This window comes from Macaca fascicularis, chromosome 11 (assembly GCF_037993035.2).
Source record: "Macaca fascicularis isolate 582-1 chromosome 11, T2T-MFA8v1.1".
Lineage (NCBI taxonomy): Eukaryota > Metazoa > Chordata > Mammalia > Primates > Cercopithecidae > Macaca > Macaca fascicularis.
The window spans coordinates 126,117,805-126,140,230 of NC_088385.1; the positions used below are offsets into that span (position 1 = coordinate 126,117,805).

The following is a 22,426-nucleotide window of genomic DNA, read 5'->3' on the forward strand; positions in this document are numbered from 1 at the left end:
GGCTCAAACAGGACCCAGGGGAAATATGGATGAAGACTCTGAGTCCTAGCTGTTGTAGGGTAGGAGATGAAATTGGGGCAAGTGCTTTGGCTTTCCTAATTTGAGGGGTGGGCCAGAGAATACTTCAAAAAAGGAAACCTCAGATACTAAGATTCACTAATTGACTCGTTCATCTGATGAATGTTCACTGAGCATGTGTCTGGGGACAAACATTATGATTCCTTGAAGGCTGAATTGTTTCTCAGTCATTCCCTTCTGCAGACATGTTTTGTTTGACCTGCAAAGTCATTTGATTTTTTTTTTTTTTTTTATTGGTGGTCAACATTTCCAAATGGAGAGATTTCATACTAAAATATGGAGTTTTGGAGGCTCCCTTAGAAAAGGCAGGTGCTTTAGAAGCCCAGACCTACATTCCTACACAGGATCTTCGGCTAATCTGAGAAGCAGATCCCCCTCCAGCCAGAACCCCTCTGGTTCCCCACAGTCCTCACTACTCTCTACAGTCTTCCACCCAGCCTGCCTCATCCATTCATGTTATCTGAGAGGGCCCTGTTGGCATTGAATTTGTAACCTCTCATCTGTTTCAACCCTGGTCTTTTGTCAGCGGGGAAATAAGAGACTTAGAGATGAGCCTTGACATGCCCAAGGTGGCTCTGTAAGTTAGTAGTAGAGTCAAGATTGGAACTTAGGTCACCTAAGCCTCAGTCTTGAGTCATCACCATGGACTTAGAGTAGCTCTGTTTCTCAGGTAACACTTTGATGGCACTATCCGTGCAGCCACAGCCTGGCAAGATATCCTTCAGGGGCTCAGTCTTACCAGGGAGACAAAGGATGGGGCAAAGGAGAGATCCTGAGACTTTGAGAGGAGGGTTATAGCTTGAAGGGAGAACAGCAGACAGAAGGAAGCCTTTCCAGCTTGACCAGGCAGGCAGCTATGAGGTGCTGTGGTGACTGAGAGCAAAAACCACTGGGATCCCAGCTCATCTACTTCCTGGCTGTGTGTCTTTGGGCCGGTCACTTCACCCCTCTGAACTTCATTTTCTTTGTCTGAAAAGGGAGGGTAGCAATTGTACCTACCTAAGAAGTGTGTGGAAGAATTGAATGGGATAATGTTTACAAAACACAAGGTAATGGTTTACAGTAACTTGTTAAAAATTAAAATCAAATGAAAAGTAAAATTAAATTTGTGAGCAATTAAAAATTGCTTACAAATGCAAGCTAATATCAGCATGGATATTATCCTTGATGTGTGTTCCTGAAAGAGCTAAAGCCCTGTATAGGGACTGGGGAAGGTTCTTTTTGAAACCACCTTGGCCTTTAAGAGCCTCCTTCTGAAGTGTGTCTTCTCGGCCCTGGCAGGTCCTCATCCTATAGCCCATCGCCTGTCAAGAAAAAGAAGAAGAAAAGTTCCAAAAAACATAAGCGACGCAGGTATTGTCCTTTTTCTCTGCAAACAAGGCCTCCCCAGGTGGGGTGGGGAGGACAGTTGATGGCACCAAAAGGTCATCTGGAAGCATATCATGTCATTTATGTAAAATAATTATCTATGTCTTTTTACGTATTTGTGTCTTGTATAAGCTGGGACTGTGGCTGCGAAGACTAGAGGTCCACACATGCTAACTGAGGCCAGAGGAGGACTTGATTATGAAGAAGCAGGAGTGACTCAGGGACCAACCAGGCCTGAGCAAGGGGCTAGAACAAGGAGTGGAAAGCTGATAGGACCCACTTGGGACCTGAAGTGCCCGCTGTCTCCTGGTCCCAATGAGGGACATGGCTGCACCCTGCCCCATCTCTCCATGTTGCAGGCCAAGTTACAAGGAGACACGGAATCTCTCTGCCTTGTTCCTTATTCCAAATTCCCAAGGAAAGGCCCCTCTTGTCAGTACATTGCATGCTAGAGAATGGAATAATGTTGAAAAACATGGCTATGCTGAGATTGCCCACGCTGGTGCATGGGGATGCAGGCACAGTAGTTACAGGATGTTATGAACTGGGCCCGTGTTCCTGGTGTTCACTATGCACACACACACACACACACACACACACACACACACACACACGTGTATGTTTACAGGGGAAGGAAAAGACTAAAAGGATACTGTAGTCCCAGCACTTTGGGAGACTGAGGCAGGCAGATCACGAGGTCAGGAGGTCGAGACCATCCCGGCCAACGTGGTGAAACCCTGTCTCTACTAAAAATACAAAAATGAGCTGGGCATGGTGGCATGTGCCTGTAATCCCAGCTATTCGGGAGGCTGGGGCAGGAGAATCACTTGAACCAGGGAGTCTGAGGTTGCAGTGAGTCGAGATCGCTCCACTGCACTCCAGCCTGGCGGCAGAGCGAGACTCTGTCTAAAAAACAAACAAACGAACAAAAGATATACAACATCTCAGGGCTGGTTGCTAGAATGGCCTTAGACTCAGTTTGTTCTCACTGGTTATGTCAACCACCTGCCCAGACTTCCTGACTGATGTTAGATCTGAGTTTGTGTTTACTACAAGACATGGGCAAACTAATTAGTGAAATGTTGTTAATTTGGTGTCAGAAATCTTTCCCAACGTGGAGTCCTTTGTAGAAACAATGACCCACACTTATGATTCTAGATGGCCACCTTATCACCTTCCTTTGTTGAGCAGCTCCTCCCTATTTGGGGGTTCGCTGGGGAAAGTGGAACAATTTTCCCATATTTGGGTTCTGGAAACCAGGTGGCTTCTCACTCACAGGTTCCTTCTCATAAGAAAGACACTGACAGACAGTCAGAAACAGGCCTTTCCTGCTCTGTCAGCCCAGGTCTTAGAGCTTCACAGAGTAGGGCTCATATGAGGGAGATGATTAGGAGGGGAAATTCTGTTGCTGTTGCTTCCCAAACCCTGACCTCCTGAGCACCATCCTACTCCTGGCCCAGCCTCTCCAAGCTCTTGAAATGTTTGGTTAATGATAGCTGTCAATTTTGGAGATGGGAGCTAGGGGTAGCAAAAGCACTGAGATTCTTTTTTTTTTTTTTTTTTTTTTTTTTTTGTCTCCCCAGTTAGCAAGGCTTCTGAGTTTTAAAATTTTTTTCGTTGTTCTGGCTAATGCATGCTGTGCTTTAATACCTAGTGATGGGTTGATAGGTGCAGAAAACCACCGTGGCACACATTTACATATAACAAACCTGTACATCCTGCATATGTACCCCAGAACTTAGAACAAAAATTAAAAATTTTAAAAAATTATTTTTCACATCTATTTATTGAACACCCATTATGTATCATGAATGAGGATTCTGAGTCCCAGGAAAGAAACCAAAACTCAGTCCCTGCCCTCCAATTTCTCACATTCTAGGGGGGGAAATAGGTCACTCAAATATGGAGAGGTCTGTACCCTGCGGATGATAAGCTCAGAGGCTCACCCAGAGCTTGGGGTAGTAGACGGGAGGCACTAACCAGCCTGAGGGACTCAGAAAATGTTACAAGGAGAAGATGGCCTCCAACTGGAGCACTGAAGAATGAGAAGCAGCTACATGGGTGATGCTGTTTGACTCTGAGCAACTTAATCAACTTCTCTGATCTTCAGTGTCTTTGTAAAATGGTTGTTAATAGTACTCCACAGGGCTTGGGGAAGATTGAATGAGATTGTGTGTGACAGGTGCTAAGTACAGAACGTGGCACACAGTAAGAGTTCCACATGTGGAAGCTGGCTGTGTCATGATGATGACGGTAATGACGAGGAGGAGGAGGAGGAGGAATCCACAACAAGGGAGAGAGAAGACGAGATGGAGAATGGAGGAGGGGAAAGGCAGGGAAGGCAGAAGACCCTCTCTTACGTTTTCCCTATCCAGCCTCATCCAGGACAGATTTACTGACAATTTTGGGGGAGGACTGAAGCACTGGTAGGCTTTGATCTGGAAATTCAGAATGCAAACCAGTATCTCCCATACAATTTTCTTAGTCTCTGAAATCTAAGAGAGGAGGAGGATTAGCTAGGTGTCCTGACCCCCTGTCACGTGATCACAAACACGCTGATACCTTCATACCAGGAAAAAAAAAAAAACAAACAAACTTTCAAACTCACCTATATTTACTTTCTCCCTTTCCTCCCTTCCTTCTCCCTCCCTTTCTTCCTTCCTCCTTTCTCTCTTTCTTTCCCTCTCTCCATCTCTCTCTCTCCCTCTCTCTCTCTCTGCCTTTTTTTTCTTTCATTCTTTTTTCATTTTTTTTCTTTCTTTCTTTTCAGGTCTTTCTCCAAGAAGAGAAGGCACAGGTAAGACTCTGGTTCTCTGACTGCCTGTTCAACTTTCTGCTGTCTCAGCAGCTTTGGGCAGCTTCTAGGTCAGCCCTCAGTTTCCATCTGTGCTCTGAGGCATGACCCCTTCGTCTTCCTGGGCCTCAGTTTCCTCCAAAATGAAGATCTGAGCTGTTTTTTTCTGAGCATTCCAAGCCAATTTTTTACTTCCATCAGGCCAGGTGGCTGCTCTTGGACCAGCCCTATCGATACCTCGACCCCAGAATGTCTCATTACCCCTGCCACTGGTTGGAATCCTGAACTGGGGCACATAGGGAAACATCGGTCCTGTCACACCACCAAAACCTTCCCAGATCTGGCCAAGGAACAGGGCCAAGTCCTCCTATACTGGACACATTAGGGTGAACACAAATAGTTATTACTTACAGAGTCCTCACTCCAAACTGGATCCTGAGCTACGTCCCTTCCATGTGTAGATGTGTTTAATTCTCACTAATCCCTACCACACCCTTGCACAGTGGATATGTTTATTGTTCGCATTTGACAGATGAGGAAACTGAGACTAAGACAGATTGTAACAGGAATGTCCACAGATAGAACCAGAAGGCATCGGAGCCGAAATTCAAACCCAAACTGTAGACAGAGGATAAGGAGAGCGACGATGGCTTCTTAAAGAACAATAACCACATCTACAGCAATTTGCAAAATGCAAAGCCCTATCATTTATTCACTTAATAAGTAGATACTGGTTGCCAATTTCGTCTGTCCACTCAGCTCTGCAGCTTCAGTAACGGCCCCATTGCACGGTTGAAGAAACCAGGTTTTAGAGAGGACGGGTAACTACCCTGATGTCACACAGCAGCTAAGAAGCAGAGGCAGATCTTGGGTCCAATTGAATTCAGATCTGTCAGCAAGGTCCTTGGCTCTCCCACTGCCTGGGGTGAGTCTCAACATGAAGATAGACCCTGTGGCTAGCTTCAAGGTGTAAGATAGTTAGATGAAATAAAATTTCCCCTTCCCAGGTCCTGGGCCAGTAATAGGTTCTTGGTGACCCTCCGCAAACCAGTCTAGCTTAAACTACCAAATAGTGTGTTCATCCTCCCTGATCTCTATTTGATTACACTGAGACCCCAAGTCATTCTTATCCATTGTACTCAGACCCCTGCCCTATGACTCAAAAAAATAATTTAAACTTGGATACCTGGATATGCATGGACAGACCATTTCAGAATCTACCAAGCTGCATGAGAGTTCAAATATCTTCCTGGATATTCCATTCGCTTCTCTTATAAATTGATTGACCAGCAGTCAAGAGCAGGGACTCTGGGGACGCATGGTCTTGGATCCATGGCCACATCCTAGCTCACTTGTGCAATCCTAACCAAGTTTCTTTGCCCATCTGAGGTTCACCTTAGAATGAGCACTTGTTAAATTGTGCCTCCACCCTTAGGTCGCGGAGAGAATAAAATGAAGTTGTTGATAGCAGGTATTCAACAGAATGCCTAGCCTGTAATTAAAGCCTCAAAAAAATAGCAGACATTGTTATTACTACCTTTATTGCTGCCATTATTATCAACCTAGCAAAGCTGAACTTGGCATCCTCCACACTCCATTCTCAACATATGTATGTGCGTCGGTATCCCTAGCCGAACTTGCTGCATGAAAATGTTGTTGGCAGTGAATTTTCCAGTCTGAGGCAATGATCGGTGTCCATTCCAAAACTGCCTGGATCTCACACTGTGTGTTAAGCATTTTAACTACTTGTTTATCTTTAACTAGAATTTTGCGTCTTTCAATTAATTGACCATTTCTTGTTTAGCTCCTCTAGTCCAAAAAGCAAAAGAAGAGATGAGAAGAGGCACAAGAAACAGTAAGTACATACTACCTGGAACGTACTTATCAGTTGGAGGAGTTGGGGGTTCTGGCTTCTTAAAAGCCAGAGTCTTAGAGTTGACAAATAAACAGGGAAAGGGAGGAGAGGGTGAGCAGGTGAGAGGAGGGAAGGAAGGAAGGAAGGAAGGAAGGAAGGAAGGAAGGAAGGAAGGAAGGAAGGAAGGAAGGAAGGAAGGAAGGGAGAGAGGGAGGGAGGGAGGGAGGGAGGGAGGGAGGGAGGGAGGGAGGGAGGAAGGAAGGAAGGAGAGAGAGGGCGGGACAGAAAGGCATAACTGCGTGTGTTGTAGGTTTAGGTATGTATGAGTGCACTGGGTCATGTGTATATAATGTGTATGTGTATGCATGCTTGTTTATGTTGCATGAAAGTGTGCATGTGTGTGCCTGGCATGTCCCTTGTGAGTATATCTTGTATGTACATTGTGTGTATATTTATATGCAATATGTATATATCTAGTGTGCACATTGTCGACATCTGCACATTTTTACATTTTTGTACACTGTGTGTACAAATGTATACAATATGGGAACATTGTGTGGTCTATATTTGTGCCTACACCAGTGCATTTGTGTGTCTGTGCTTGTGTGAGCATGAACGTGAATGGTGTACACAGGGCACACTGAATTCTATGCACTGTGTGTGTGCACGGTGTAAGTACCTCTGTACATTTTGTGCACAGGGGTTGTATGGGGGTTTTTACCTGTGCATGGGTGGTCATGGGGGTGTGGTCACAGGGTGCACGAGCGTGAGCATGTGTATGAATTCATGTCCTGACTGCTGGATTTTCAGTGTGGAGATGTCAATGAAGCTCCTAGCTCCAGTCTTGGGGCCCCAGCTGTTTCACAGTTTATAGCTGGTAGTAGAAATTCAAATCAGCCACTGCTGCCTGTGGAGTTCAGTTCCCAGCCAAATTAAAAGTAAATTTGGTTACAACCTACCTACTTTATATCCTGCAAATGTTAGTGCGTGTGTTTTCCAATCAACTAATATTTTATCTCCCGCCAAGAAGCTTCTAAAGAGAGGATCAAAGACAATAAGATGAAAGGTAGTCGGCTGCCAGGGAGAAAAAAGAGGAGGCAGGAATGCAGAGGGAGGGTGCCCAGCTTTGCTGCCCCAAACGGTCTTTTCACCCAAGGTCAGCACGAAGGAGGGTATTTCAGCCACCACCACAGAGGCCTGGGGAATGCTCCAGAAGAAAGCAGTAGATCCTTGAGTTAGCTCAGGGAAGAGCTTCCTTATCATCGAATTTGTTCAGCTCAAGTCAAGAAACAATTATTGGCCACATGTATTGAATGTGCTTTCACACTAAGCACAGATAGAGTACGCGTTCTCAGCAATCTCGGTGTCACTTGACCAGTGGGGCCCCAGGGTAGGCAGCCACAGAGTCAGGGGCTAGGTCCAGACATCAAAAGCGCTAGGAAGGACCATCACTGAGACAAGGACTGCCTGTGTAAGGGCAGCAAGGTGGCCACCCTCCCCGATGGCAAGAGCTGGATAAGTCCCAGAAATTGCTAGCAGGGCATCAGAAAGCTTGTGCAAGCCAAAAGACAAGAGGCAGGAGAGAAAAAAGCAAGAAGAATAAGGCATCCTCAAGATAAACGATGGCTTATTCTTGCTAAGTCCATGGTCAGGGCTGCTTCCAGGCAAGTGGCTGCTGGAGTGAGTCAGCTTCCTTTCATTCCACATCCCTTAATGAGTGAGGCCCTACTAGGTGACTGGCCCTGTGCTGGGCCCAAGGACAAAGATGAGCCAGACACTGTCCTGGCCTTGAAGAGCTCACAGGAGCCAGATGTAGGGCTGGTCACAGCATAGCAGATGAAACCCTGGGCGTTGTGGGAACACAGGCACTGGAAAAAGGGCTTGGTGGCCTCCCACAGGAGGCAGCGTCTAAGCCGCAGGTGAGGATGGGAAGTAACCATTCTAGGCTACAAGTTAAGCAGGTTGTTTAAACTCTCTGTGCCTCAGTTTCTTCATCTGTAAAATGGGAATAATAAGAGAACCTACTTCGTAGGTTGTTATGAGGAATAGATAAATCCCTTTAAGGAAAATGCTTAGAATACAGTGCCTGGCATGAAATATGTGTTAGATGCGGGTTACCTGTCGTCATCACCATCGTTGTCATCATCATCCCTAAGACATCATGAACTGGAAAATGTGTGAGCCAGCATACATACAGTTCAGAGCTGCTTTAGCCCACCAGGCCAGGGCAGAAGACAAGCAGTGAGGCCAGAGAACTAGGCCAGGGCTAGCTCCTAAAGCTGCCTGAGATTCAGGATCAGAGTTTGGACTCAATATGAGAGCAATGGGAAAGTTTTAAGCAGGGAAGGGATATGGTCTGATGATTACATTAGAAGAATCCCTGAGTCCTTTGTTGAGATAACCAAGTTACGTCCCAATAGAATCATCTCTAACTCCCACTGGCTTTCTTGTTTGGCCCAAACCATTGACGTCCTTTATATATCCTCAGTTACCACTACCACTGCCACTACTATTTCCGAATTATTACTACTTAGAAGTAGCCGAAGTAACCTGTAGTAACACCATTGTTAGTGGTAGCGGTAGTAATTGTTGTTGTTCTAATTTTTGTTTTTGATGAGGTTTGTAGCCCATCCTGAAAGGCTTTTGATTCCATGCTAAGAACCTGGATTTAATTTTCCAGGTCTGAGGTTATAAATTGGCAGCCTGAAGGTCTGATTTACTCTGCAAATGTGTTTCATTTGCCCAAAAAGGTGCCTTTAAAAAAATGAGCTTCCGTTTAAAATAAGAATATTTTACCTAAAAATCTGTATTTCCACATTCACTTGAAAAATTAGAGGATCACCACACAAATATTCTGGAGGCAAAGCAGCTCCTTCTGTTTTAACTCAAGCCTCCACTTGATATTGTGTTAGTGTTTGGCTGATTCACACATTTATGCTCCCTGAATGACCCCTGAAGCTCTGTGACACTGAAGTGCCTACCATGAGTGATGCAGAGGAGATATAGGGAAGTGACTTTCTGCCAAGGGTGTCATCTGGGGAGCGGGGAGGACCCTGAGTCATCCACATTCCCTCCAGAGGACCCCTCTCTGCTCACCCGCGTTCAGCACCATTGGTTACAGGAACCCTCCACCCAACACCCAGGCAGGAAGCTGGACTAACGCATGGGGTCGAGGGAGATGGAGAACTTCGGGAGGGATGGTGACTTGAGTGCAAGGGAAAAACAGGTGTCACAAGATCAAATCTCTCTCTCTCCCTTTTTTACTCTCTCTCTCCTCTCCTCTGACTCGTTCCTTCTCATCCCCCCAAGATCTCGAAGCCGGCCCCGAAAGTCTCACCGCCACCGCCATCACCGCTGCCCCTCGCGGTCCCAGAGCTCGGAGTCCCGCCCCTCAAGCTGTGAGAGCAGGTAACCCCTCGCCCCAGGATCCTCTTCTGTCAGCCACAGCCGAGCCCAGGCTAAGACACTGTGAACACTAGCTTTGCCTCCACACTTCCAGCACAGGGTTTGGCCCCCTTCCTCGCACTCAGCAGCTGGCACCACTTCCCTGTAGAGACAGTGCTGGAGAGGCCGGGTGCAGTGGCTCATGCCTGTAATCCCAGCACTTTGGGAGGCCCAGGTGGGCGAATTACAAGATTAGAAGTTTGAGACCAGCCTGGCCAACATGGTGAAACTCCATCTCTACTAAAAATACAAAAAAAATTAGCTGGGTGTCGTGGCGGGCACTTGTAATTCTAGCTACTCCGGAGGCTGAGGCAGGAGAATTGCTTGAACCAGGAGACAGTGGTTGCAGTGAGCCGAGATCATGCCGCTGCATTCCAGCCTGGGCGACAGGGCAAGACTCCGTCTCAAAAAAAAAAAAAAAAAAAGTTTTTTACAAAGGGCTTTCTTAAGTGTCCTTAGGTGATCCGCCTGCCTCGGCCTCCCAAACTGTTAGAATTACAGGCATGAGCCACCATGCAGGGCCCTAGCTGCTCTTTGTGCATCCACTTGCAGGATCCTCTCTACAACCCTAAGAAGTGGGCATTATTGTTATCCCCATTTTAAATATGAGAAAACTGAGGCATGGGGGGGGGTGGTTAAGGAATTTGCTAGTCTCTTAGCAACTAAGTGACAGGATTGAAATGAGGGAGCGTGGCTCTAGACTTCGCACTCTTACTAAGGGACCACTCTAAGCACAGAGAAGTTAAGCAAACTATGTAAAACCAAACAGTGCAAAGTAGCAGATTCATTCTAATGCCTTTTCAAGTCCGTTTTCTCCTAACCTGGACCTTCTCTATGCTAATACATTGGTCGTCCCAACCTGAGAAGGCATCTTGTTGATGAGAAGAAGCAGGAAGGGAAGAAGAAGAGCAAGAATAAGAACTGGGGCTTTGTTGGTGTTTGGAATTGTTGATAGTCAGTGGGGACACTGAGACCTCCAGTTTCCAGACGTGAGGGGCTGCTTTTTTCTTTCTCAAATGCATCTCACACTTGACTCTCTGTTCACATCACCAAGGGAGATTTAAAATTTCATTGCCCTGGCCATACTTTTCCCAAATAAAGCAGAATGTCTATAGAACAAGGGAGGAAGGGCCAGGTGCAATGGCTCACGCCTGTAATCCCAGCACTTTGGGGGGCCAAGGTGGGTGTATCGCCTGAGGTCAGGAGTTCATGATCAGCCTGGCCAACATAGTGAAACCTCATCTCTATTAAAAATACAAAAAATAGCCAGGTGTGGTGGTAGGTGCCTGTAATCCCAGCTACTCGGGAGACTGAGGCAGGAGAATCACTTGAACCCAGGAGATGGAGGTTGCAGTGAGCCGAGATCTGCCGTTGCACTCCAGCCTGGGTGACAAGAGTGAAAGTCTGTCTCAAAAAAAAAAAAGAAAAAGAAAAGAAAAAGGGAGAAGGAGAAGGTAGAAGGGGGAGAAGGAGAAAGAGGAGGCAGGAGAGGAATATTTACCCAAATCCTGCTCTGTGTCAGACACTGCGCTAAGAGTTTCAATACATTTTCTCTCTTATCATTCTGATAACACCATGTGCTATGCCAGTGCTTCTCTACTTCTGCTGCCCTTTTCAATCACTTGGGAAGTTTTAAAAGATGCCAATGTCTGGATCCCACCCTCTAAACATTCTGATTTAATCCAGATGAGATGGAGACCAGAACAGTGAGATTTTTAAATCTCCCCAGGCAATGTGTGGGAAGCATTTCAGAAAGAGGTCCCTGGTACCTACTATCAAGATTAGACCTTGGTGTTTCTGCTGAACATCAACAATTTCCAAGAATATCACCATCCAACAAGGCCACTCTGCAGCCCTGATTGCTCAAGACAAAACTAAGCCCCCTCTGTAATCAAGTCTGAGCCCAGATGAGAACACTGCACAAAACACAAAAGTGACCAAGCATCTCTCTACCCTGCCTAATATGAGTGACTGCTGCTTCCTCAGCAGTCAGCCTTAGCCTTGGTCTAGTCCTCACTCTTTCTAGATAAGATTGATGAAGACACCCAATCAGAATTACCCCCACTTCCTGGCAGCATCCAATTCCGAACAAAGCTCCAGGTCTGTAAATGCTCCCCAGACCACCTATCACCAGCCCAAAGCCTATAATAGATTCTTTCTAACACCCTCTTACAGAGATACCTGAAACTTCCCTATGGTATCAAGGAGTGACAACAATGTTTGTTCAACCCCACGTGGACTCCTGGTGGCCTCTTTCTGGAGGACGTTGTCCAAATGAGCTAAACCACATCTCTGATCTGTTACAGCAGAGACAACTGCCTTTTGGTGGGCAAAGGGATCTGAGCGAGGTCACATAGCTAGGAAGTGTCTGGCAGTGCTGGAATAGGCGCCAAGTTGGTGTGACTCAGCCTGAGCACTTCACCTACACCCCAGGCTGAATTGTCTCTCGGCAGCTAAGCCCTACTGGCCTGGGCCAGAGAATCATACAAGGCTCTAGGAACTTACCTGTTAGATAAATGGTTAACATCACATACACTACCCCAGGCCTCCTCTGCTGTCCCATCTCCTCCTGATGGTGTTGGCATCTGAGCTCCCAGTGCCAATGAGCTGAGGAGCTTCCTAGCAGAAATGGAAGCAAACTGAGAGCTGGCACACAGGTTACACATTCAGTAGAAACGTGATTTTCAAGCCACAGAGCAGTCAGAGGCACTCCAGGGCATGAACCAGAGGCACTAGTTCCTAGAGGGCCAAAAAACTTCCCTGACCCTTGCTCTGCCGCTTTCAGGCTGTTTGACCTCAGGCAGATCCCTAAACATCTCTGAGTTTTGGCTCCCTCATCTGTAAAATGGGAAAGTAATACCTTGCCCTGTCTATGTCTTCAAGCTGTAGGGAAAACTATGAAACTGCTTCAAGACAGGTTTATACACACCGTGCAAATCCATAATGTGCTATTTTTATTACTCCTGTGGCTCAGAGAACTAATGAGATATGCAGAGTCCAAACATCCCCTTTCTAAGAAGTCAGACATGCCTTTGGTTTTCACTGCAGACCAAGCAGCCAGATCTAGACGTGATAAACTTGCAGAAGGCATCTCTGTCATTTTTGTCAGCCATTTTTTTTCACCAAAGTTTTGGGTGACAGTCAACAGGATGTCTTTATTTCACAGATGGCGAAGTCACATACACAAAGACACACAGTTATACACAGTTACATTTATAGACAAACACATGGAAACACAGATGGACACACCCAGACATACACACAGTCACATGACAGACAATCAGGGAGGCACACAAGTGACATTAAACTGAATAACTAATCTGGATGGGGACCTTTTCTGGTTTTAAAGCTGCATCCTCAGACCCCAAAGCAGTTCCAGATACGTGAAGTAGTATTTGTCAAATGAACAAGTTAGAGAATGAATAAATAAAGGAATGAATAGATGGATGGATAGGTGGATAAATGGATGAATAGATTGTTGGTTTGGTAGGTGGATGGATGAATGGCTGAATGGTTAGATGGATGGATGAATGGATGAATGGTTATGTAGACAAACGGATGGATGGATGGATGGTTAGTTGAATGGATGAACAGACGATGGATGGACAGATGGATAGATGGATGGTTGGTTGGTTGGTTAGTTGGTTGGTTGGTTGGTTGGTTGGTTGGTTGGTTAGTTGGATGGATAAATGGATGGATGGATAGATGGATGGTTGGATGGTTGAATGATTGGATGGATGGATGGATGGATAGATGAATAGTTAGAAGGATGGATAGATGGGTGGATGAATGGATGGATGGATCATGGTTAGATGGATGGATAGATGGTTGCTTAGATGGATGGATGGATGATTGGATGGATGGATGAATAGATGGATGGGTGGATGGATGGATGGATGGATGGATGGATGGATGGATGGATGGATGGATGTTTAGATGGATGGATAGATGGTTGCTTAGATGGATGGATGGATGGATGGTTTCTTAGACAAATGAAAGGATGGAGGGATGGGTAATACATGGTTGGTTGGACTGATGGATGGATGATGGACAGATGGTTGGTTAGATGGATGAATAGATGGCTGCTTAGACAAACGGATGGCTAAATGTCTGGTTGGATGGATGGATGGATGGATGGATGGATGGATGGATGGTTAAATGGATGAATTAATGAATAAATGGATATACACACAGTCCAGCTTTCATACGCACACATGCAGACATACCCAGGAACAAAATCACATATGAACATATACAAACACCCCCAAACACACTTTATCATCCTCAGATCCTGTTGGTCCCGCATCCATCTCCCTACCATGCTCCCCTTCAAAAGACCCTCAGGTCTCTCTCCCCTATCCCCAGGCACCGCGGCCGGTCCCCTGAGGAAGGGCAGAAGTCCCGCCGAAGGCACTCCCGCCGCTGCTCCAAGACCCTCTGCAAGGACAGCCCTGAGGCCCAGTCCAGTCGCCCGCCCAATCAACCCCTCCAGATGCTTGGCTACCTGTCAGCCAGGGGTGTAGTAAGTATTCTTCACAGCCTCCTCTGCCAGCCTTGGCCACGACACTTAGGGGAGATGGAGGCACAAGTTCAGGGCAGTATATGATACATTTTAATTCAATTTCTGACAAAATATCCCACTGGCTACAGACCTCATTAATGATGAACCAAATGATCATTCACCAGACTTTGGCAACACTGGCTTGGGGATTTGGGGGGGAAGGGGGAGAAAAACTGAATACCCAGTCTTTTATCAGGGGAATGTTGACAAATAAATACTTGTCTCCAGAGTGATATCTGCAGGAAGACATGTTTAAGATACCATAGGAGGATTTTCTGTTTGTTTGTTTGTTTGTTTGTTTTTGGGAGAGAAAGGAAAAGAAGGGTTCTTTGACATAACAGAGGCACTCCAGCTTTTACATGAAGTCTGCATCTTTTATGCCAGCTGGATGGCAACATTGGTTGGCAGCTGGGATTTCATTTCACCTATAAACATTACCTTGAATTTATATGACAGTTTTCTTCCAAGGAGGTCATAGCTCTTGACCTGCATCCTCTCATGTAGCCACACAAGGTCTTGGGAGTTGAGGTCACAGCTGTTCTCACTAGTCCCTTCTACAGATGGGAAAGAAGAATTAAGGCGCAGAGAGGTTAAGGGCTAGGGTAAAGCCCCAGAGCAAGGCAAGAGTTAATCCAATTTAGCAACAGAGCATTGAATAGAATTAAGCGGTGCTGCCCCAAGTCAACAAGGACAAGCTGGAATTTTGACTTCAGATAGTTTGACACCATGAGCAAGAGACTTAGAAATGGATCTGAATTCAGTTCTAGTGTGGCCACTTCCTAGCTGTGTGGCTTTGGGCAAATTACTTAATCTCCATTTTCTCATTGGTAAACTTGAAGTAAATACCACTTCCATATGGGATTGTTGGGAATATCCAATAAGATAAAGTAGATGAAGGCCTTTTGTAGACTCTAAAGAGACAGACAGATTAACAGGAAGAGAGTCAACATTGATAGAGTCTACAATTGCAGCAAACAGCTGTGAAAGGGACTGTCTTCTCTAGCTACATGTGAACTTGAAAATTTCAGGTAGATGCTCCCTAAGGAAGGATGAGGTGGAAGCAAGGAAAAGTTCAGGGGTCCTTGTGGGGATGTCAAGAAAGGGAAACCAATGACAACAGTTGGGCCTGGTTGACACAATAATTATCTGCAGTGCATTCCAGGAAACTTCTTTACCAGTCAAGACACCCAGCATCACCAAGGTCTAGTTTTACCCAAATCCTCTGCCTACCTGGAACCATCTGCAACTGTCCCCAGACCCCTTCTTGGTAGAGATGTCTGTGGTTACTGAGTCCTTGCAGATGGCAAATGCCCACCTGTGTACTCTCTCTCACACAAATATCCTAAAAAGGGGTCTTCCCAGCATGACAAAGTCTAGAGGCTTGGATTTGAGTCTTGTTTTGGGTGGACTTGTCATTTTACCCCTCTCAGCCTCAGCTTTCTCACCTGAGAAATGGGCATGATTATCCCACTTGTCTCCCAGGAGGATTGTGGCAAAGGTGAAGATAAATTTGAAATATGAGCATGAAGAGGTAGAGGAATGTTTTTAAGTTAGCAAAGGATGCCTAATCTCCCTGATCATGGTATTCGTGGTGGTCCATCTGGAGGTCCCAATTGACCCTAGCTAAAAAGTGCCATTGGAAGCAACTGGCTTATACTTTCTTACAGGTCTGGGATGGTTTTCCAATAAGACATGTCTGTCAAGATGTTACAAAAAGCTAGGTCCGTCCACCCACACAAGCTGGGGAGGTTACCAGATTGGCTATTGGTAGTTTGCTTTCCTAAAACACACGGGTTCTTGATGGCTTTGAGGTACAATGCCTCACTGTTCTTCATGAGCCTGGCCCTATCAGAAGAGCTAAAAGCCAGGGTTCACCTGTACCTATAAGAGAGGCCTTAAGAGCTCAGCTAGTGTAATGCTCTGATTACTAAGAAAGGAAACTGAGATTCACAGAAGGGAAATGATTTACATGGGCTATGGCAAGGCACAGTTGTTTAAAAACATGGGATTATGAATTTGTGGTCACATCATATCCCTGAGATAGGAGTAATTACTTAAATATTTCTGAGCTGTAGTTTCCTCATCTGTAAAAACTAATAATAGTAATAATAGAGATAATAACAGTCTCTTCTTCAAAAGGCAGCTGTTGAGCCCAGTACTTGACACAGGTGCAAAACTTGACAAAAAATATGATGACAACATTCCAGATCCTGGCTGCACTTACCAGCTGTGGCTCCTTGAGCAAGTTTCTGTGTCTCAGTTTCCTCAAAAACTGCAAAACAAGGATAGCAATAAGACCTACCTCATAAGAATGTTATGAGAATTCAATGACACAATGTAAGTAAAAGTTTTAGAGTATAACAGGCAAGAAGTAAATGCTGCATAATGCTTACTGCTTGTGATAGTAACAGCAGTAGAAGTAATAGTGGAAATAGCAGTGGTGATAGTAGTGGTGGCAATAGTAGTGGTGATAGTAGTAGCCACAATAGTAGTAGCAGTGGTAGTAGTAGTAGTAATAGTAGTATAGTTCCAGGCACAGGCTAGGCTGCGACTTGAGCCAGGGACCCTGCTTCCCAGACCAATTTCTTTCCATTATAAATGGTAGCTGTAGCCCAAATGGCTACCCTGCCCCACTCAAGGTTGCCTGGCTCCCTGAAGAATCACATGGCCTGGATCTGGTTCTTTGAGTGCTCGTCATGCATGGCCCTTTCTCATCTTCTCCATTACAAAAGCAGAGATGGAAGAAATTTCCAGATTGGATCAAAGGTTTTCCAAGGGTCCCGGCCCCAAGTTTTTCTCTCTGTTAAAGCTAACAGTACATTTTCATTGAATCACCTGTCTGATCATTCATTTATGTCTACAAACACCTATGGAACATCTACAAAGGGTCAAGCTCTGACTTATCTCAGGATCTAATTACTAAGAAAAAAATAGCCTGTGCCTTCCAATGAAGGGAGACAGACAAGTTAAAAACAGTTAAAGGCAATGCACAACAATTGATGCTCAGATGCTTAATTGGGGTACAAGGTTAGCAGACAGGGGAGGGAACTGGGATTAGGGTTAGGGTTGGGCAGGGAAGGTAACAATTACCAGAAAAGCTAAGGGTGAGCCAATGAAGGGGAAAATAAAGATTAGAATTGAGAGTTGAGATAAAATTCCAGGGCAAGATAAGGGCTCTGGAGGTAAAGAGGAGCCCAAGCATGAAGGATTGTCTATGCCATATTTGATTACAGGTATTTCACATGCACAGCTCTTTTAAAAAATCAAGGACAGTTGCATAATATCAAGGGACTTATTTACATATATGAATATGAAAATTTGGGGGTTGGTTCTTAATGGAAATCTTAGTTGGTGAGCTTAAGGTAACCTGAAGCTCTCTTGCTTGGTCAGCACCCAAATCCAAATAGAGAATCCCAAGACAGTTTAGAGACCCCTCACAGCCTCACACATGGTCCTTATCTTCACTCCACCATCTCTGTTCAAGGCACTGGGGAGACAGATAGATTGTAAAAAAGAAAAAAAAAATACTACTCTTCCTGAACTCCAGGGGCTCACAGTCTAGTAGTCAGAAGAATGCTGCAATATAGTGTGATTGTTTTGTAGTTAGGGCTGGGATTGAGTCAGGAGTACCAGTACCTTCTCCAGTTGTTAAAATATTCAAATATTTTCATGCCAGTTGGTAAATAGGCCCTGTCATTACCTTACCCAACCCCAGTCAACCTAGCCATCCCTCCTCTTCCTTGGCACTTTCTGGATCTTCTCAGAATCCTGAAACTGAAAAGTGACAACTACTACCCTTCAGCGTCAAAGCCAGCTTCCCTTGTGGTGGGGCAGTACCCACAACCAACTAGTTATTGAATATTGTGAATGTCACTCCTGGCAGTGATGAAAGCAACTACAATGTGTCATGGAAGCACAGAGTAAGGGCCAGACAATGTTGTCTTGATGTCTGAGAAGACTTAACCAATAAAGGATTATTTGAACCAGGCTTTGAAGGATGCATAGGAGTTCATTGGGTTGCAATGGTTGATGGACAGAGGGAGGGGAAAACACCACTATGTGTCAGGCACTGTCACATACTTTACATAATTTTTGCCTCATTTGATACCTAAAACAGTGAAGTAGGTACAATTATTATCATCATTTCGAAGATGGGAAAATAGGCCCTGTGAGGTGTTGGTACCTAGGAATGTAACCAAATTGGGAGAAAGGGCAACTGTTATGAGTTGTGGTTTGTGCCTTGAAAGCTTACCCTGATAGCTGGCATGGAGGGTGGACTGGATGATGGGAGGGTGGATTGGATGATGGAGGGACTCTTGGCTCCAAGGATTAGCCAACCCCTTTCCCTGTGGTATAGGGCTCTCTATCAAGTCTATCATAACCAGAGAGGGAATCTAGAAGGAGGCTGATCAAGACTGGAGCTGGGCCAAAGACAATGGCAGGTTTCTTGTTTCCTCCTCTTGCCTTCAGCCTGGGCCAATAGTTGCTAATGCCTGTCAACAAAAACCTGTACAGATGTCGAAACCAAAAATAATAAGAATAAAAGCAGAACTCATAGTCCATAAAAGAGGATCTCATGAAATGTGTAAACTGGAAGAGGCAATGTGATTAAGACATGAGCTTTGGAGTAGATCTGGGCACCCTGGAGTTCTTGATCTCTCCCTGTGAGACTCTGGGTGACAGCAATAACTAATGCCTACTAAGCACCTACTATGCACCAGGTGCTAGGCCGATTGTTTACATGTATCATCATCATTGCATTTATTTTTACAATAGCTTTTCAATGGAGCTTCCCCGAATATCTCCACTTTATGATAAGGAAACCCCAGTCCAAAAAAAAATTAAGTAAAAGGCAGCTATTCAACAGAGAAGCTAGGGGTTGAATCCAGGGTCCATGTTGACCTCAGAGTCCTGTGTTTAATTACATGACCTCTTCTGTGCCATTTCATGTCTTTGGGCCTCAGTATCCTTATCTGTGCCTTGAGCTAATAATAATCATACCTACTTATAGGATTGTTATGAGGATGGAGTAAGATAAGGTATCCATTCATTTCAAAAATAAACATTAAGCATCTACTCTCCTGCCCTCATGTGGCTTATGCTCTATGTGAAAAAATTTGTCCCAATGCTTGGGACATAACCCTCAATGTATGCTAGTTGCCATAATATTTTTTGTCATCATAGCAGCTTTACTAAACTTATCCCAGATAAACCTAGATATGATGTTCTCAGAGTATCTCTAGCTTCAAAAAGCTGAATCCATCCAAGATCTCAGGTGAACTTCACACCAACCCCAGGAGAAAGGCAAGATGGGAATATGCTTCCCACTTTGTAGATAGGGAAAACGGGGCTGAGGGAGAATCTGGATGGCCCAGGCCTTCTGACCCCTGGTCCAGGTGCTTGCACGTTCTGCAAAGCCTTTGAGCTCTTGCCCAGCTGGGAGACTCAACATCCAACGTTTAATACCATCATCATAGTTGAGAGAAGAGAGGAACCAAAGTACAGAACATGGATGAGATGAGATTTGGGGATTTTCTGAGCCATTGGTTTTTTTGTTTGTTTGTTTTTGTTTTGCTTTGTTTTGTTTAATGGGAGGTGACATAGCTTTGTCAACTTTTACTTTTGCTAAGGAAGGACAGAAAAAAGAAAACCACTATTTTCTATCACTGAAGGGAGATTTTACTACTAGAACAAGTAGGAAAGACATGACCTTGGAAGAAAAAAATGAGTCTTTAAATTGAAAGTATTTAGCAGGATGAAAAACTAATTACATTGAACTTATTTGTTTTTGTTTCAATTTGGGCTGGTGAAAATGTGTCTAACTGGGTCCAGGCGGAGATTTCTGAGAACAGGTGGGCAGGGTGTCCTCAGGAGAGGCTTCGAAGAAAGGGTGAGCCTGAAGCTGTCATTCCCTCTGGCTCCTGCTTAAGGAAAAGAATAAGGAGGCCAGACCACCTCTGCCTACCAAAGGTTCAATGCAGTGTACAGCCCCATGGCATAGCCCCAGCCCTAAAGGACTTTGTCATCTTCCCACAATGCCCGGCACGTCTCCTTTCTCTTTCTCCATCTCCTCCTCCTCCCAGATGAACTCCCACCAGGTCAATGAATCCATTCTTTTGCTGTCTTCCTAATTAGTGCACTAAGGAAGATGAACAACAGAAAGGAAAATAAACTTAATGTCTTTGTGAAACAAAAGCTTTTTTTTTTTTTTTAGGAACAACCAGAACACTCTAGCTAAAAGCTCTGCCATACAGCTCCATACTCACATGAGAATTTCCAGTCCCCCATATGGCAGGGAAGAACAAAAAAATTTGTAGCCGTCTCTCTCCATGGGGCCATTTGAAGCTCAGTAAATGGACTTGTTCAGTTTAATTGGAATTCTCTTCTTGATTGTATTTTTGTAACCTATTAGGCCGTGCTGCCTCTTGATCTTGGAATTCAGCTGAAATTAAATTTTGAAGTGTAAGTGAGAGGTTGCCTTTTTTCCCCGTTCTTGATTAAATAATGATTTGAAACAAAAACAATAAATAACAGTGCCGGCTTCCCCGGAGGGCTGAGAGAGACTCCCAGTGAAACGCCAGGGAGTTGGAGTTCGTGGTGGGGGGATTTAATTACTTATTAGAAAAACCTGAATGTGAACACTGAGTATATTAAGGAACAAGGAGATGAGGCGAGCTTTGGAGTGGAGAGAGAGAGAGAGAGAGAAGAGATACTGGAGCTTCACATTGGAGGGAGTTGAGGGAGTAAAAAGGGAAATATTTGCTCACTTCCCCCCAATGGCTTTGAGTTCATGAAAAACATTCTGTATTTAAAATTTTTTTAGATAAATTTTAAAAAGTCTGAGACTGACTACCCTGACCCAGAAAGAAGGAGTTTATAATAACTCTGAGGTCTGGATATGGTTTAATGGATCTGGTCTCCCGGTTCCTTTCATTGACAAAAGTCCAAGAGGGATTGAACAGATCGAGATGGGAGAGATGAAGCAATTCACTTCACAGATCTGAAGGGAAGACATGAAACATACAAAATGTACCAGGTTTATGTTGCTTACAGTGGGATCAGAGTAGCAACAAACTTTTAAAACAGAGGGTCTCCAACTTAGATGTCTTGGTGGCCAGGCAGCCAAGTGAGTACAATGATCTCGTGGGTTTGGGGTCAGGAGATCTCATGCCCCATCTAAAAGGGGAAGCTGTAATTACTCTCAGCTGATTCTTGCCAGTCAGGGATTCGGGCCCAATGTTGCCAGATCTTATTTTTCAACAGAAACTGGAAATGGGGTTGTTATGTGAAACCTCCCCATTCTACCAATGTTGGCAGTTAATTCCAATTTACTTCCGACATACTAAGGGAGCTAAAGAAAGCATGTCTGAAACAAAGCATAACTCGGCTCACTGGTTTCGGCTTACCAGTTTTCCAGTGTTGATCTGGGGTGTTGAAGCAGATAGTGTCCATATATAGATCCTCACCCTCTGCACTTTGGGGCACATGGCTGACTTCCAGCTTCCAGATGGTATTCTCTGCTGCCAAAACCTATTTTCTCTGCCTGTTTGGCAGTCTGGACATACTAGAGAATTTATGCTCCAGTGTTCAACCTTCAACCTGTGAGTGATGGGGAACTGGTGTATAAATATCCCAGCTCCCTCACTCCTTGGTTGAGGTTAACTCTGGGGTGCGTGTTCTACACTGGTTCCCAGGGTGTCATCACCAAAATTAAGCATCCGCTGCTCACTGTAATACCTGGTTTGATAATGCATCTTTTTTTGGCTCCCTCTCTCCTCTACATCATTTCCACACTCCACTAGAGAAGTTCCTTCCCCTCTCAAGTTATTGGCACTCATTTTCCATCTCGACTTCTAAGAATCCAGATTAGACAGGCATTATTTCACTTGATCATTAAGTAGATCTTGTAGAAGCTGGATTTTCATGCCATAACCCCAAGAGTAGGCTTTTATGTAGACATCATGGAGGGTGAGGGCTGAGATGGAAGAAGAGGTAAAATTTGACCAAAGAAGAGAACCCTGGTGTGAGGGCTCCAGCTCTTAAAAGGGGGTCCTGGGTACCTGGAGGGCATTATTACCAGATGACAGAGGATCTGGAGTGGCTCTTGCTAACAAGTGTCTTGGGGACAAAGAGCAGTTGCAAGCACAGACAGAAACTCCCAATGCATGAAGAGGAGCTCTTCAAAGATGAATTATGAGAGGCCTATTACATAAATAAGGAGGCAGAAAGAAGCAAAGGAGAACCATCCTGTTGTATCAGTGTCGGAGGGTGGTGACTCTTTGCACCTTACGTGCCAGAGAGAGTAGCTGACTAGGAAGGCAATACC

The 22,426-nt window shown here is 44.9% G+C and overlaps 1 protein-coding gene across 2 annotated transcripts in view; it reads left to right on the forward strand.

The window, feature by feature from the left end:
- The window catches only part of SRRM4 (serine/arginine repetitive matrix 4), a 177,433-nt gene that overhangs the window by 133,754 nt on the left and 21,253 nt on the right, over nt 1–22,426 (forward strand). For both annotated transcript variants that reach the window (XM_005572373.5, XM_065524869.2), the window contains exons 4-8: nt 1,360–1,431; nt 4,217–4,243; nt 6,045–6,095; nt 9,405–9,503; nt 13,905–14,061. In XM_005572373.5, the coding sequence (XP_005572430.3) occupies nt 1,360–1,431; nt 4,217–4,243; nt 6,045–6,095; nt 9,405–9,503; nt 13,905–14,061 (406 nt within the window). The remainder of the gene's footprint in view (nt 1–1,359; nt 1,432–4,216; nt 4,244–6,044; nt 6,096–9,404; nt 9,504–13,904; nt 14,062–22,426) is intronic.